Below are 18,559 nucleotides of genomic sequence, written 5' to 3'. Positions count from 1 at the left end.
TACATGTATAGCTTTGGCTTCTCCAGGTTGACAGAAAACAGCTCCCTTGGCTTCCCCATGTGTGTGTGATGTGCTTCAGCCCAAACTAACTTGGTTCTGTCAGGCTCACTCCAATTTCCTTATAGCATCCTTCTTTCACTGAGGAGTCCAAAACTCGACACAGAACTTGGGGGGGAAAGTTTGTTTGATGAATTGGGTTTCTTTGGTGTTTTTTTTTTATTTGTGTGTGTGTTTGTTTTTTCAAACTTTGATAGTAGTTATTCTGTTTGATTCAACAAAACCAGCATAGCACCAGAGGAAGCAGAGTTCTTTGTTATACTTAGGCACAAGCCTCCCTGAAGTCTTGTTAACAATAAGCACAAAAACAAATGAAAAGTTCTGTGTCCATGAACTTTAAATAGAACAAATGATCTTCACTGGAAATTGAAAGAACATGTAGTCAGAAAAACCAACCACAATAAAACAACCACGGCCTGCTTTCAACCTCTGTCTACTGTCATTGGGCTTTATACCACTATTTATATTGTCTCAGATAATCAAGGATGAAGTACTGAATGATATTTTAAACTGTAGTAACTACCCATAAATTGTCTAGCTCTCATTTGAGGAATTTCTCACTTGAAGAATGTTAAGCAGTTGTGAACATATTTATCAATTTAAATGGAACTGCTTGCATGAGTTATTCTTCTATATCACACCCTGTATTTAGGAATTAGACATCTTTCAGGCATGAGACAAGTCAATTGAGTGACTGAAAATGTCAGTACATAACTAACATCCATTTATTTAAATAGGTATCTGAAATGAATTTTTAAATTAAAAGTTAAATTCTCACTGTTCATGTTTTTGAATTGACACTAATTATGAGTAAGTTATAAAGTGCCAATTAACTGATAACTGAGAAAATTTGACTGGAAAAAAACACATGGCACTGCTCTCCTTTAATCACAATTCATATATGAGTCCATAAAAATTGTCCTCTGCCTGATAATTGGTAAAAGGTTGTATTGACAGCTTTTGCTTAGCAAGATCTAAGGGAAGAGGCAGTGTCTTTCTAATGTAACTAAAGAAACAGTAACCCGCTGAAGCCCAGAGACTAATCATGTTTTCCCCCAACAATATTAGTAAGTCTAGTAAAAGATGCTACCTCTCTAAATACCTATCTTACACTTTTAGACTATTATAGTTGCACCCACAGTGCTACTGTCTTAAGTCCTTACATATATTGACTATTTCTTATAAATTATTATTTTTCTCTGGACTCTGAGGACAACCACTGATAAGGGAACTTCTAAGATATTGAACCCTTGCTATTTTATTCAATTTTTGTGGGTTTTTTTTTGTTTTTGTTTGGTTGGGTTTTTGTTTGGTTTTTTTTTTTAAGTTTCTTGAAGTCCAAAAACCTGCATAAAATTTTCCCATGATCTGGATCCCACCTAAAACTCTGAGATTATTGGAAAGTTAGTCATTGACTTGAATAAGATTTGGATCATAGCCTTTATGATACTTTGAAGGTGCAGAACGCTATCGATGTGCTTTCTAGATCTCTTCTGGTTATTTTAATATTCTGGTTAGAAAAATACTAAAGGTATTGTAATTTCTGTTTCAAATATTGTCATTATGGGAGACTTTTTGGTAGTCTGTGTCACAGCTTAAAGGTAAAACTTAAAATATTTTGTTTTATCTCGTCATGCTAAATTATTTTGCTGTCATAATATATAGTTAGGTTTATATAGCAGTGTGATCAGATTACTGTCTTCAGTCAGTTGTGTGAACAAACTACCTCTATCTTGGAAAAGGTGTGCTTTCAATTCTGTGTACTATGGAGGACATTGAATATTTTCTTTGTGTTTAAAAATGTTGCTGATCAGATTTTTAAGGTCAAGCACAAACTGTTGTTTCTAAAAATTAGCAATAATTTTTCAGTGCTTTACCAGAAAAGAAGCATTCAGTTCTTTGAGTAAAATGTAAGAACCGCCTAAACTTTTTCCTGTGTTAAAATCATCTTGAAGTGGGCATATAATTAGATTAGAAATAATACTGCAGAAAAATGGATAAAGACGATTTAGAACTGTAACAAAACAATACATATTCATAGGCTAGCAGTTGTTTGCCTGCAGTTAGCGTGACTATTTCACAAAAAGCAATTAAAACCAAGAAGACTGAAATTTTCCATTTAACACACCTTTATGTACACAATCATATGTAAATATAGTCACATGGATGTATATGTTTCCATTTCAAATTAATATATCCAGGAAATGTTACAATTTTTTCATTATATACAGCTTTGTGATATGTGAGTCTTTGTATGGTTTGACCAAATGTATTTTCACTGAAACACAAAACCAGATACACACAATTTTAATTTGAATTTGCAGAGTTTGACCTTTCATGGCAGTCATGAAACTGAGATCTCCTACATCTTAATAACAAGATATCAAGGCAGCTCAGTATATTAATTCTGATTGTCTGCAGAACTACTATATGTCTGTGTTTCCCAGAAACATCATCTTTTTCTGAAAACCTTATCTTCACAGAATTTCAGGTCTTGGGCAATTTTTTTGAGACTTATGTGCATGCAGAAATTCAGTCCAATGACACTTGTTCATATTCAGTCAATTTTGTTGTTCACAGGTACAAACTCCAACATGTTGGACCGACTGCTCATGCATATGACAACTTAGGTTTTCCCTTTATGCATTTAAGTTTTAGTGTGTAAGGAAAATGAACTTCTCAGATTTCCTAACAGTGAAACGAATGTACAAATTTGTACAGATTTAGTGACTGTATTTTAAATACTTATTTTTCTCCCTAGTAGGCTTTTTAAAATTTTTCTTGGTATTAATTAAAAAAAAATAAAAGCCCTTCAGGAATTCTGACAATCATAACAGATTAACTTTGCTAACATATACTAGAAACAGATTTCTCCAGCAATATTTTAGCTGATCTGTCTGGAAGTAGTCCATGAACTGAATAGGGAGCTATACAACATTGCATAAGTTCATGAAAGATCTTTTCACCAAAACCTTTCCTTGTATTATGTGTTATTGATGTATTTTTTTTGAAGTAGTAAAGAGACAATTTATTCAATAAAGTATATAATTAACCATGCCAAAACTCAGCTTCGAGGGTGAAAAAAACAAATTGCAAAATTCTGGATACTCTGATAACACTGGGGCATGACTGAAAATATCCTTTTAGTGTATGATTTTTATGTGTGCATGTTTTAGGCTTCGCAAGACTACCATCAACAACTGTGTCAACTTACGTACTTTCAAATACTAAGTTTACCAAAATTTTAGGGTTTTGTTCAGACAATTTGAAAAGCAAACTTGTAGATCTTGCCTAGGTGAACATCTTGCAAAGTTGATTTTGCAGTATATGCAGAAAAGAGCTGCTAATTCTCTACTGCCTTTTCCTGTAGAGAACAGGTTCCACTGCTGCTGGTGACAGCTTTCATTTGCCAATGAGAATCTTCAGGGATCTGTATGGTTGATGCTGCTCAGAAAATACACTCTGGATCCTCTTGTCTCAAAATCTTTATTGCCAACCTTTTTAGGTACCTGTTGTGATTGCATTTCATGGTGTAAGGGAGAACATGTACATTTTCCACTTACTGTGCTAACTCTTAGCATCTGAGAGACCCTACACTTTGTGAAATGTAATTCTGTAGTTGTTTGTTGTTGTCTTTTAAATAGCATTTTATGTGTGACTAAGAGGTTATGAAGCTTTCTATGTTTTTGTTTCCCTAAAGGGATTGTGCATTTTAGGTTAAAACTAGTAAGTATGTATCTTAAAAATCCTGCTTAATTAGTAAAAAGATACCAGTTTAATTTGATTAGGTATTGGTCCACCTACATATATTCTTCCCATTTCAGTATAAAACTGCCATGGACAGGAACAACTTCTATTAGACCAGGTTGCTCAAAGTCCCACCCAGCCTGGCCTTGAACGCTTCCAGGGGTGGGGCATCCACAACTTCTCTGGGCAACCTGTGCCAGTGCCTCACCACTCTCACTGTAAATTTCTTCCTAATATCTAATCTAAATCTTCTGCTGTCAGTTTAAAGCCATTACTCCTTGTCCTATAACTACATGCCCTTGTAAAAACATTCTATCCTATGTTTACATTTGTGGTGATCCTAATCAACAGCCTTCTGTGAAGTTCAGGGACCCTAAATTAATAATTTGCAGCCACACCTTTACCACTTTTTTGGACACATCGCAAAACAACACCTTTCTGCAGAAAGCCATGTCACAGTAATTGAAAATATATACCTTTAACAACTTTAAAGAATCAGAGAAGAAAACTTAACAACCCGAAATGCTAGATCTGAAACAGCCAAAGACAGAGATGTAAAAACAGAAGAGCAACTGTACTACTGGGTGAGACTTAAGTTCTGTTTAATGCAGTATGTTACCTCTTTCAGGAACTAGCAGTACTCAGGAAAAAAAAAAAAAAGAAAACAAACCAAAAAACATCGAAAGCATGTAGAGCTACTTCCCCAAGTATTCTGTTAGCCTTTAGTTATTTGTAGTTTAGGAATTTTCTGATTTCTCTGCGTTTAGTAGCTGAAATAATTTTTTTGCATGAATTGGTCCAGTCTCTACTGAAGCTTGTGTGAACTTTTAGCATGCAAAACTTCCCACTGCAAGGAGTTTCACAGCTTAACTAGATGTTGCATGAAGAATCAGTTTCCCTTGCTTGTTTTGAATCTGCCATCTCTGAGCTGCTTTTGATACCCCCTACTTTTTGACAACTCATTACTGTCTTCAGCATTCAGATACTTTGACAGTGTGCACTAGAAATTCCTAAGATAGATGAATGAGGTGTTTGATAATAATAATTGTTTTGATTTTTAACATCTGGTATCTAAAATCTCTGCATACTGTGTCTTTGGGTGATTTGGTCTTTGGGTGCCAGATGTTCATTGTAGTTCCTTTCAACATGTTTCTGTTTTTGTCTCTGACATCCTACTGTAATGTATTAATATAAGCAATTTGTCAACTACTCAGGCCTTTAAATAAACTTTAAGAAGTTGGAGAGCTATCGCATCTCTTGTGGTGCCAAAGTATCAACTATCTATATATGTTTCCTTTCCTCTTATGCAAGGGTTGCTTACTCCTTTTTTTTATTTTTTTAAATCTTATCTTTTATCATTTTTACAATAAACAAAATGCACAAGAAAATTTTTAGTTAAATTTTTAGCAAAATTAGTAGCTATTAAACTACAGTAAACCAAATCCAAAGTACATTTTGCTTCTGTTAGGTTTTATAAAGAAAATAATTCTTTCTTGCTTACTCTATTTTCTTTCAAATACCTCCTTCATATTTTTTGTCAGGGGATGTTTGTTGGAATTATGGTAGAACAATTTTGAGATGGCTGAATCCAGGAAACAATTTGTAATTCACAGCTTCTGAGAGGAAATAAAAAAACTTGACAGTCTAATTTGATTTCTTTATCATACATTCTGTCAACTGTAGACTCTCATGAGTTCTTGTTTGATTTTCCATCTTAATATTACAGTCAATAACTGATTTCATCACTATTTAATTTATGATTCTATTTTTTTGATAATTTTATTCAGTTTTTGTTTGCTTTTACAAAAAGAAAAATTCAAAATAATTTTTTCCTCCATCATTTTTACCTCATTGTTTCTAGTCAGTCAGCATGAAGCATAAAATCTTGGGGCACTTAAAATATTTGTCAGGTTCAGAACAGTTTTCAGTGATTAACAAGAAATTGAATTAGAAATGTGGAAATAGGTTTTTTATTATTTAGTCTTATGAGACAGAGCTGTACAAAGAAAATGCATTATAGACTTCCATTCAGTCAGCCATTGCTTCTGAGCTGTATATCAGCTGCAGCCGTGTCCTACATTTCCTCCATGCTGTGCAGCTAAACCACTGTCATTAAGTTTATCTACTGTTTGGTGGAAATCAGGTGGAGGTTAATGAAGGGAATGAGGGCAATTAGAGAAAGATCTGAACTAGACTTTAGTAAGGCTCTTCTGCAAGTAGAATTAAGAGGTGTAATGAGTCTGAATGTAATTTCAAGCTAAACCATTGCATACAGCTGCTATTGCCGTTCCACTGAAGCTTCTTGTATAGACATAGTTCATAGAATTATAGAATCATAGAATAGTTAGGGTTGGAAAGGACCTTAAGATCATCAAGTTCCAACCCCCCTGCCATGGGCAGGGACACCTCACGCTAAACCATGTCACCCAAGGCTCTGTCCAACCCGGCCTTGAACACCACCAGGGATGGAGCATTCACAACTTCCCTGGGCAACCCATTCCAGTGCCTCACCACCCTCACAGTAAAGAACTTCCTCCTTATATCCAATCTAAACTTCCCCTGTTTAAGTTTTAACCCGTTACCCCTTGTCCTGTCACTACAGTATCTAATGAAGAGTCTCTCCCCAGCATCCCTATAGGACCCCTTCAGATACTGGAAGGCTGCTATGAGGTCTCCATGCAGCCTTCTCTTCTCCAGGCTGAACAGCCCCAACTTTCTCAGCCTGTCTTCATAGTTCTAAGAGAAAAGTTTCTTTCACCAGTGTGTTTTTGTGTGTTTTCCCAACCCCTCTACTCTGCTTTTGTGAGACCTCGCTTGGAGTATTGTGCACAGTTCTGGTGTCCTCAACATAAAAAGGACACGGAACTGTTGAAACAAGTCCAGAGGAGGACCCCAAGGATGATGAGGGGGCTTGAGCACCTCCCGTATGAAGATAGGCTGAAAAAATTGTGGCTGTTCAGCCTGGAGAATAGAAAGCTGTGTGGAGACCTCATAGCAGCCTTCCAGCATCTGAAGGGTGGCTATAGGGATGGTGGGGATGGACTGTTCATTAGGGACTGCAGTGATAGGACATGGGGTAATGGGTTAAAACTTAAACAGGGGAAGTTTAGATTGGATATAAGGAGGAAATTCTTTACTGTGAGGGTGGTGAGGCACTGGAATGGGTTGCGCAGGGAGGTTGTGAATGCTCCATCCCTGGCAGTGTTCAAGGCCAGGTTGGACAGAGCCTTGGGTGACATGGTTTAGTGTGAGGTGTCCCTGCCCGTGGCAGGTGAATTGGACCTAGTTGATCTTAAGGTCCTTTCCAACCCTAACTATTCTATGATTCTATGACTCTATGATTCTATGGTTCATGGTAAACAAAGACTTTTACTACACTGATTGTAAACACAGTATATGAAATAAAGAAAACAGTAATGAATATGACTAGCTAATGATGATATTGGTTAATGGGGTAAGGCAAGGCAATGTCCTTCAGTTCTAGATAGTTTAATTCTATTGCACCTAGAATACATATCTTAAAGTATTCTTGTATTACTGAAAACAGCTGCTATGTAATTAAGAATTACTATAATTATATTTTGGTTAAATACAAAGTTAATGGAAAATACGTTATGCTTTTTATATTAATTATCTTCACATTTTTTTTATTCTCTAGTGTTTTAGCAGGATATAATGGTACTATCTTTGCATATGGTCAGACAGGCAGCGGCAAAACTTTCACCATCACAGGAGGAGCAGAACGTTACAGTGATCGAGGCATCATTCCCAGGACTTTATCTTACATTTTTGATCAACTGCAGAAGGTATGGGGCATTGTTTTCTGTTTATTTTTAATGTCTGCTTTACAAATACTTAACTGTATTGCAAAAGGCTGCTTTTATAATACTGTTAGAGGAAGCCTTAAAATTAAAGCTGAAGGAAATATCTAAGTTGATATAACATGTTATGCAAGGGTCTTACCACACCTCAAATATTCCTTATCTCCTTACATCGATTTTTCTATTAATTAGAAAATTTCTTATTGAATAGAGCAAGTCTTCTGAGCAACCTGCAGCCTACAGGTTGTAAAAAAAAGCTTAAGAAATGTGTCTTATTCTTTGCCAGATATAAGGGGACTGTGAGACACAACAATAAGTGGCTGATGATATGGTGGTTGGCAGTCAAGGTATAAGAACTTTTTAAAGGAGAATGTGGGAGGATGTGTGTATGTGTATCACGTTATAACCAAAATATTGTAGAATTATTTCAATTTGACATTTGTATGCAATGAAATCAGCGAATAAGTGAAAGGATGTACCACAGTAGCACACTTATGAGTGTTCATTATGTTTACAAGAAGTTTCTTTTAGAGGAAATGTAATACTGATATGGGTAAACATAGCAAATCATTTTGGGGCTTTCATTACTACAGGAGGCAAAAGGGAAGAAAGTGTAATATATGTTTTATTTCTTCATATACTTCACCAGGTCTATGAGTTATTAAAGATTAATCTTCCCATTTTAACAATGCTTTTTAATTAAACAAATTTAAAAATTATTTGACATTAACATCAGTCATTACATTTGTACTGTTATACTGTCATTCATCTTATAGAGGGCACTAATTCTTAATAAGGGTGTGTATCTCAATCACATTAACATAAGGGTTAACATTAAGGGTTAATATTTAAATAATTACCTTGGCTCTTTCAAAGTGTGGCTTTGAGAGGTAAATGTACATAGCATGTTGCAGGTGCACAAGAGCTTGCTTTTGTGGGAATGGTAATAAAAAAAAAGGAAACCCGTGATCATGTTGCCTTAGACCTGCTGTTGAACTCACCAGACCCCAGGAAGGACTTTTACTGTGGGGGGTACACAGGTTGATTGTGCAATTGCCAGCAACATAGTGTCAACACCAACATTCTTTCTTAGTGCTAACTATGTAATAAAAACAATATAGGATGAAAAATAAATACTTTATTTGCTGCCTTGTCAGCACATAGTTTCTACAAAAATAAAAATATGTTTCCATTTTCAGCCTGGGTTTTGGATAAAAGCTCTGCTTAGTTACGCTTATAGGGATATTTCTGTCTGCTTGTTTCCAAATCTTTGTGTTTGTTTCATACATTTTCTTTCTTGGTGCATCTTAGAACATCTCTTCTTGCTGTTTTATCTTTCCACCTGCCTTTCTTTTCATACCTTTCCCTTCTTTCATTTCTTCTTTTCTATGAATGTGCTTTGAGAAGTGCTGACATAGTGAGGGAACCATCTGCCTCCTAAGCCTAAGTAAGATAAAATAGAACTGAACTCAGGAACACAAAATACAAGACCTCTGAAGCTCTTGCTTACACTTACAGTGCAATTTAAAACCAAAGAAACAAAACCTTTTAGTCCAAATGAGAAGCAAATCAAGGCTTTTGTTTTTAATAACTTATCTTTTTAGTTTATTGGCCAGAAATTCCATAGCTTCCTGTAACTTCCTTACTACGGTTTTTCCATTCATCTGTAGTGTATCTTTTGAAATGGTGTCCCTTGAAATAATGGACTGTCATTATCAATTAAAAAAAAACCTGGGTGAAATAACTATTCAGTGAAAACTAAAGGTTTATGTCTGAAAGTATTTTGCAAAATAGCCGTAGTGGATTGGATTATTAAATTGCTACTCTAAGAGTGATATGAGTACTTTCACTTTCAGTGGCTTTATCTGCTGAAAAGAAATGACTAATTTTCTTCTACTTCGGAAATCATAGCCCTTTATTTTGTGGTTTATGTTGTTTGGATTTGGCTTTGCGGCAGGAGAAAATTCTCTCTGCAAAACCTGGTTGTGTTAAGTTACATTTTGGCAATGTGAAAAAAGATAATTACAGAAAACAGCCAACATCATATACAGTGCTTAAATGTTATGATAAAGAGAGTGGAAAGCAGCAAGTGCCTGATGTTTCTAAATGAAGTAAATCTTTGGTTTATTTTTGTTGTTGTTCTTTGTTTTTTGGTGTGTTTTTTTTTTCTCAAGCTTATTATTTGTATCCGTAATATGAGAGTTTACTTCTTTAAAATAACATTCTTCTTTTTGTCATAGAAGTGAAGAATGGCCTGTTGTATGGTTCTGTAAGCAGGCTGCCATCTTCTAAGTGTATGCAGACTTTTCTAGATATTAGGAACCAACAAAAAAAGCCCAGACTAAAACCATGAGCATGGGGGGATTTTGGGAGGACTTTTGTTTTGAGGGTTTGTGTATGTGAGTTTTGATTAGGGTTTTTTTGTTAGTTTTTCCTTTTTCTTCTTGAGTCATTATACACATGGTAACAGAAAGCATAAAAGTATTATGAATTGAAGATGTAAACTGATGCAGAAAAATGGACTCAGTCAGAGATCAATGTGATCAGACCAAAGCCGTTTATTACAAACCGTCGGTCCTTTTTATACTGTTGTCTGCATCTGCTTACAATAGCTTTCTGTATTGTAATCGAATACATATTCTTGTAGCACACAGCGACCACAGCTACATATACAATAGCTCGCTGTATTATATTTGGATGCATATGCAATAACTTGCTGTAGTATAATTAGATACATATACAATAGCTTAGTATATTATGCTTTGATACATATTCTTGCAGCACACAGCAACTAGTATACAATTAATCAAAGCCTATTGGAACTTAACTTGCTAATAGTTCACTATTTTGTATCTTAGCACATTCCAGTTTCTTCTTATCTTGCTTGCGCCGTTACTTTTGCTTCCTTACCCACGTCCTCCTTCATCCTCAGTTCATGTCGAGCTCCATGTAGGCACTTGCTGACTTGGGAATGTGGCCATTCGTTGCTAAAAATCCATCCACAGTAAGCCATATTCAGGAAAAGAAAGAGAGAATGAGGAAGCAACATAAAAGCTGTAGTGATAATTTTTCTGCTGATCTAGTTCTGACTTCTCTTTATAACTCTAACTTCTTTCCTTTTTTTTTTTATTATCCAGGATAGCAGTAAAGTGTATACAACTCATGTTTCCTACTTAGAGATCTACAATGAATGTGGTTATGATCTGCTGGACCCAAGACATGAGGCCTCCAGACTGGAAGATTTGCTGTAAGTACTAAAACTACAGAGAATCATCAAAAACAACAACAGAAATCATCTTCATATGCCTTGGGGATTTTTTGAAATTGTGCTATGGGTAGAAGTCTTAATTAACTCGAAGTACCTTGTTTTCTTAATTTTATCAACGCTGTCTACATTTTCTTTTATTTTTGTACATACAAAGCCTAGGGAAACTAGATAGGAGTAAGTGAAGGTAAAAGTATTAGAAACTTATTTTGATACTATGCAGACAAGATCTATTTCAACCACTCAAAATAGGAGAGAAAGTATACTTGTTTTGATCCTGATATGCTTGTTTTGATCTTGGCAGCCTGTCTCTTTTTATGGCATGCACATGTGTGTGTGTGGCAGAGACATATGTAACAGGCAGCATTTCCTTGCAGCAGTAGGGAGAATTCCCTGCTTCTATTTTGACCTTTTCCTTCAAGGATAATTATTTTTCTAGAATAAGCAATTATCAAATAACGTGTGTAACAGATAGAAAAGGCCACAGGGAACTCCAAAACCCAATATATTTACTTCAGAATGGATGATTGTTATAATAATTTTTATTGATAAAATAAGGCCTAATACTTGGAGAATAAAATAAGTAAATAAAGGTTTGTAGGTCATGAACACATAAGCCTTGCAAAATTAAACATCTCAAAATGGGTTAATGTATGGTGATTCATGTAAATTAAAGAATAGCCACCTTTTATGTATTAGTCGATTTTAAAAAGTAAAAATTGACAGTTAATTTGGTTGTGAATTAGGGATAAAGCACACTGGGATAACCGGTAAACTTACGTAGTGTATACTATTGCAAGATGGAGTTTAGCAAGATGATAAACTTTCTGCAGGGTAACTGATCTTAATAAGTTTTTAATGGTTTTACTGTACATGGTCATTATTATTTCCAGTTCATAATGTGACAAAAAAGTAGGTTCTATAGGTACTATACACTAAAACTTTACATTAACCACTCATATTTAGCACTGTGTAAAAGTATTTAATTTATAAAAATATTTTTCATTTCTTTTTTAAGATAGCAATTTAGGGCTTTGAAAAACTATATAATGTCATTCTGAGCTAGAATGGGAGTGCAAAGTGCAGGAAAGTGTAGTTATATGACTAACTATATTTTAGTTACTTGATTCATGTAAGTAAATAGTTATCACATATTTTAAAATATATCAGGTGTTTATTACCTTAAATATATTTCATTCTTCTGAGAATTTTATGTGCTGAAGACCTTCTAAGACTTTAGCGTTAGTAAGGAAAATACAGAATAATCTAATTTCCCCAAGTTTGTTTGAAAGCATGTATTTAATGAGAATATTAAAATTAATTTATGGGTTTTGTACCTTGGAAGGGTCATATTACGCATAATTTCCTGTTGAACTCCGCAGTGGATCATCAAATTTTTAAGCACCGTATAAAGCCAAATGCAGGGTTTTTGTGCTTAGGTAACTATTAGTAGTCTGTGTTGATATTCTCACAAGTATGTAAGATGGACAAGAAGAGTGTTGAAGGAATGTATCATTTTAGAAGAGTAAGCAGAAGATTAGCTATTCTCATGAAGTATGCAGTTTGGTTTGGAACAGTATTGTTATCCATATTGCTGCAGAAGAAAGGGATGCAATTTGAACCAAAGATATGTACTTCTGCCTAGCAAACTTTATGTTGAACACTTTCCATTATCAGTTCAATGGAGGGAGTAAACACAATGTGCTGGTATTCAGGTAATAGAGGTTAGGAAAATGCACAACAGACTTCTTGATAGTACTTGAAAACAAGATATTAAAATTGTATTTGATGTTCAAGGCAAAGTGAATAATACAATTTTTTTAAGTTGTCCATTGTATCTAATTATGGCATGATTAGATTTGGAATCTCAGCTCCTGAAGTCAAGGTTTTATGTGTAGCCATCCCTTGTATATTCTGTGGACTATTAAGTTTTCATCTTAATACTGCTTAACGGTTTCATTAGTCTGATAGATGAGAAGGGAAGAAGGACTCACAAAAAAAAATCATGTTTCTAGAAAGAAATTCCTGACAAATGTGTTAATGTATGTCTGTATGTCTATATGGATAGGTATATGTTTGTAGATTCAAATAAAGAATTACATATTTATTTTGTGTGCATATGTAGGTATGTACACATATACATATTTATGCATGCATAAATATGTATTATGATTCTAATAGGTACAGATTTGAAACTTATTTTTACGGGAAAAAAACAACAGTTTTCATGATGTTTAGTTCTAATGGTATTACATGTAGCCCATAGAGGATATCATTTGATATGCCTTATTGTTTCATAATACAATATGCCGTAGTTTACAGCTGTAAGTTGTTTTGTTATGCAAAGCTGACAGTGTTTTAATTTTGTGACATTGTAGCTGAAACACAACATATGCAGATGCAAATGCATCTGAAGAATCTTACTGTAATGCAAAATTTGAATTTAATACTGACAATCTAATTTTGATGTAGCTGCAGAGAGTTCCATGTTTATACAAGGAAATTATGATTGTTTTCAAAAGTGTAAAAAGTATAAAGCTATTGCTATGAAATGCAGCTGGTAGAAGACTGAATTCTTACTGCCATCTCTAGTTTTCATAAAAGATTTGCAGGACTTTTCAAATTAGGAAAATTTTTTTGAAGCTCTTCATTTGCTTTGCAGTTGTGCAAGAGGCTTTCTCCTCTAACAGATTCTTTGTTGTACATTGTATTTGTAATTTATGTAACTCCATGATACTGAATCAAACCATTTTCACTTTAGTTATATGATCTATCAGTACAAACTCTTTTTAACTAGTTTGTATTATTTATTAACAAATAGGAATTTTCTTGGCACTGAACAATAACACAAAAATAAAGACTAAGATTCTACAACTGTTATTCATAGATTAAGTTAGGACAACCACATTTTACATGTCCAAACTATGGAATGTGAAGGTAAACTAAAATTAATGCTCTTTTACCTTAAAACTTCAGTCTTTAAAACTGCAGTAGTTGATGAGCTACTTTATGGGGAGCTCACATAACCACTCATCAGGTGTGATGTGGCATGGGAAAGATGGAATCTAAGCTTCCAGTCAGTGTGATTCCCCTTTAACAGGGAAATACATAAGGTTTATGATGATGACTTTAAAAAAAAAACAACCCACCCAGTTAATTTGTATTGGAACCTCTGAGAATTCACTTTCAGTTTATGCTCCAGAAATATGAAGTCTATAGTTCAAGTGAATTCAATTCCATGAAAAAGAAGACACTTTAAGAGCCAATTAACTTCAAACATCAGCAATGATAACTATATCAATACCTATTAGGATCAAGCAGAACTGTTATACTGACCCCAGGGAACAGAAAATATTTTCACTTAAAACCCCTCCTGTAACTAAATATTGGTTAACTACCTCAAATGAATAACAAAACAAAAAAAACAAAACCAACCAACCAGACAAAAAGTAGCTAAAGGAATATTTTTCAACTTAGAGGGAATATATTTTATATATTTTATTTGGTCTGGGTTTTTTTTGTTTCAAATAAACCTGTTCAGTCTCCAGGCTCAACACTGTTAATGTCAGCTCTTCCCCTTTTCAGTGGCTGTACCAACTATGTAATCTAGAAACTGGCCACCACCAATAAATCTTCAAAATCTGTATTTTCAGTGTGTTGCGAATTACCAAGGGTTTAAAATTTCTAAGGCTAATACTGATATTGCTCACTTGTTTCATATGAAATACATTCTGCAAAATGAAGAGTGCTTAATGTGTTACTACTAAATACTAAGATTAAGAGAATACAAAGGTTTGTAAATATAAGGTTTTCTGATGTTAATAAAAAGACAGCTGAAAACTGTTATGAATCATTTTTCAAAGATTTTGTTCATTACATTTCAAAGAGATGTGTAAAATAAACGATATGTAATGTATGCTGAAGTTATTCCTATCCAGATTTTATGTTTTGTTCCCTGAAAAACAGTAGGAAGAAGTGAGTGAAACTTTTCTGAGGTCACTTTTCTAAAGGTGTTAGATGAGTAAATTGATTCAGTTTATATCATTACTGTGCTGTTCAAGGCTACTTTTGAATATCAAAGTATTTTTTAACAAACACTTTTTGTGAGTGACATTACATTGCAAATTCTAACAGATCTTACATGGTTTGTTTGTCCATGACCCACCAATTTCATAGTTTAGGTTCCGACTTCTTGTTCTGCAGGGTAGGGTGAGAGGGCAGTGAAGACAGTGCAGGGCTTTTTTCAGATCTCAGTAAGAAAGGCCTGACAACAGATGGCTTAACAAAGTAACTGCTTTGACAAGACAAAATAAGAGGAATATAGATGGCAAGTAAACCTTGGGGCATCCCATCCCATCCCATGGGATGCTGCCCCCAGAGTCCTCTGTATTCTTGCAGCATTGGGTGGAGCCTAAATGGATTTCCCCATGGCACACTACACAGAGGAGCTCAGATCCTGTTCTTGGAGAGACAGGATCCCTCCATTCAAGCTATGATATGATTCCTTACAAGGAAACAGCTCCATTTCTAAAAGGTGTTCTTATGAGAACTTCTTATGGCATCTTTTGATAAAGGCAAGGCCGTGCGGGGGGTGTGATGACCTGGTGGGAGCTGCCTCCAAGTCTTCTGCTAAGATGACCTGGCTGAATTTATCCTGCAGCCAAGGAGTCTGTGCAGCAGGACAGGGGCCTGAAATGCTACATTGTGCGTGCAACACAGCAAAGGCTGTGCCTGTTCCTGTTAACTGTTACATGGATCCCTAACTCCTAAATGTAGAGCAATCTGACAGTTAGAATCAGTACACAAGCTAGAATAAGCACACTGGTTTTCTTGTCTCACATGTAGAGTTTGTTGGAGACTGTGGGAAGGATTTCCTATTGCAATAATGATGTGTCAGAAGAACAGATTACACTAATACTCGTAGTTCTGTCATGTCTCACAAGCTAAGGAGATTATGCTGAAGGTCTATACTTGAATGGGAAATAAAATCTCTGGGCTATTGAAAGCTGTGCTGAATAGCCGAATAACTTATCTTGCCTCTTGAATCAGTGTCGAATTTGTCCTCTGATGTGGTATTCAGGGAGCTATACTTCTGATTGATATTTTTTTGAATTATATGTAAAATGATGATCATTCTTTATTAAAACCTGAAGCTCCCTGCAACTTGAAACAGGATTAATGATAGCTATCCATTAGTTCTTCTGGACAGACTTCAAGATGCATGCTTGCTGCTTTTCTCTTTTCTCTTTTTTCTAAATTTATTATTGGCTGAATAGGCTTCTCCTGATGCTGAAGTATTATCACTATATTCTGCTAATGTGTTGTCATAGAAGGTATGTATCCTCATATAATATTTCTTTGCATCATTATTTTTAAATACTTCTAAAGTTTTCGAGATTATTTTAGATTTCTGCTATTTTAAACCCCAGACACAGATACAAATGATAGGAAACTTGAATTTTTAAATTGTTATTTCTTTTCCAAAACATTTGAAGTTTTTTATTGTTATTATGAGGTGATATTAAGTACTCAAAGGAAGTTTTAACTTCATTGTTTGCCAGTAGCAGGAATATTATAAATGAAATAATTCAGTGCATGAGGTTCTTTTGCATTAATGGCAGCTCAGTTGAAGCAGGAAGGGGCCTGAGTTAACAACAGTATAAAAAAGGCTGATCCAATCCTACAGTTTCCCCAGGCAGCCCCAAATTCCATCCATTAAACCAAATGGAAATGATTCTTTGTTTATAAAGACTGCAAAACCTTGTCTCTGCCTTCTTTCAGTCATTTTGGATAACTTAACAGAGCTTTTCCACTCCAGGTTAGGGCTATGAAACTTAAAGATTTCACTAATAGAATGTTCCATAGAAATCTATTATCACAGTATATATTAACTTTATAGCACTATAAAATAAATAATTTTTTTGTCATTTTGGAATGTGTTTCTAAGAAAGTTTTGGCAGATGCTTCTCAAGATTTGAAAATTTAGGTTTCCATCTGGAAGTCCTCCAAGGAACTGCAAGGCCCTGGTATAGCAGGCTGTCACTGGTTTGTGATGTCTTCACTGTCTTCTTTCTTGTATGATAGTCCTCCAGGGCTTTTTGTCCGAACTAATATCTTGTCTGGAAATTATTTATAACATTGATCAAAATGTGGTCTGAAAAGATCCTTAAAAGTTTAAATACTATGCCAAGGGCACATAATAAAACAACATTGTCTTCCTAAATTATAAAAAGAGGTAGATGATGCTCACCATGTAATTTCAAAATATTACAATCAGTCAAAGCATCATACTGTAATGGGAACCACTCTGGGCTTTAGCATGTCACGCACACGCTGATGGAACTGCAGGCAGAAAATAACTTGACATTATCAAAACTGTTACATGAGAGCAAAATTTTGCTTTTGGGTTTATGCTCTGAATGGGGAAGTAGATTTTCATGATTGTACTACCGCGCTTAACCTATCACACAAAAATAAGGCCTTAGGTGAGAAGCAATCAAACTTAGAAACTTGTTATGACTACTAAAGAAGCATTATGTGTGCTTTTACATGTATTTTTTCCTTGCAAATAGGGAGCGTATTGCATTGTGTTCAGATTATTTCTGTATATTCATTCCAGCGTTCTGACCATCACAGTGTGAATTAATTCCTTAATACTTAAGAGTAGTACTATGGAATGCTGCTTAGCTGTGAAATTTTATTCTGTCAGTTTTGGGGAAAGAAGGACAAGGAAACCAGAACAAAGCCCAGCCTGTGTGATTTTTGAAGCAGGTTGTAGTAATTAACATGCAAGTACTAGCTAGAGATAGCAACTCAAACCCCATACTCCCTCTTGTGGTTAAACTTGAAGATTACGGAAAAAAAAAACAAAAAACAAACCAAACAAAAAAGACAACCCCAAACGTATATGTGTGTGTGTGTGTGTATATATATATATGTATTGTGTGTGCATATATAGGTGAAGTATCATCTACACCTAAAGAAAAAAAATGTTTTAAAAAAAAATCTAACTTTTTAAAAAGTTATGATTTGCTTGTTGTAAACTGTCTCCAGAATATATAATTAACCTTGAAGGAGGTGTCATTCATCTTCAAAATTCACGTACTTCAATTTTAATAGAATCTTTACTCTGGGAGTTTTCCAAATCCAGTGGTGCAACTACTTGGCTTCCATGTTGAATACTATGGAATGCCCTAACAGAGGAGACCCCGGTGTCTACTCACTAAAGCCAGTAGTTTAACTCTCAGTAACTTGATCAAAAGAAAATATTCTTGTGTAAAAGGGTTACTTAAATAAGTGAAAAAGTGTTTCAGTATTACTAAGTAGCTTTTCTGGAACCTTTGTCATATCCTTGATACTTCCATCCAACTTCCTTTTTCTGACCTTTTAGGCTTAAAGTACAACTAAAAGCATTTCTAACCTCAGTGACAATGAATAAAATTGTTTGCTTGCTTTTAATTTAAGAAAGGGATCATTCACAGTTGTACTTACTACCATTTGAGAAGAGTGAAAAGAGAAATAATCTTGACAAATGCAAAGTTATTATAAACATATTGGCCACAGATGTGTTGATTCTGAAATATATTCCATGCCTATTTATTCATCAAGGTTATGGTATGCTTTATGTATCATTTGTGTTTAAATAGCTGTGGTAGTAGAAAACAAACCT

The 18,559-nt window shown here is 34.7% G+C and overlaps 1 protein-coding gene across 9 annotated transcripts in view; it reads left to right on the top strand.

Annotated features, from left to right (window-relative positions):
• Positions 1–18,559, top strand: part of KIF6 (kinesin family member 6) — a 149,535-nt gene that overhangs the window by 13,807 nt on the left and 117,169 nt on the right. For all 9 annotated transcript variants that reach the window (XR_008975014.1, XR_008975013.1, XR_008975012.1 and 6 more), the window contains exons 4-5: positions 7,463–7,610; positions 10,763–10,872. Coding sequence is in view for 4 of the 9 variants with exons in the window: in XM_057429992.1 (XP_057285975.1) it covers positions 7,463–7,610; positions 10,763–10,872 (258 nt within the window). In the remaining 5 variants the exon portion in view is untranslated. The remainder of the gene's footprint in view (positions 1–7,462; positions 7,611–10,762; positions 10,873–18,559) is intronic.

This window comes from Pezoporus wallicus, unplaced genomic scaffold (assembly GCF_028554395.1).
Source record: "Pezoporus wallicus isolate ANWC-B61680 ecotype Strahan unplaced genomic scaffold, APGP_CSIRO_Pwel_v1 contig_5353, whole genome shotgun sequence".
Classification (NCBI taxonomy): Eukaryota; Metazoa; Chordata; class Aves; order Psittaciformes; family Psittacidae; genus Pezoporus; species Pezoporus wallicus.
Note: the sequence above shows the minus strand (reverse complement) of the source record. Positions and strands in the feature narration are given on the sequence as shown.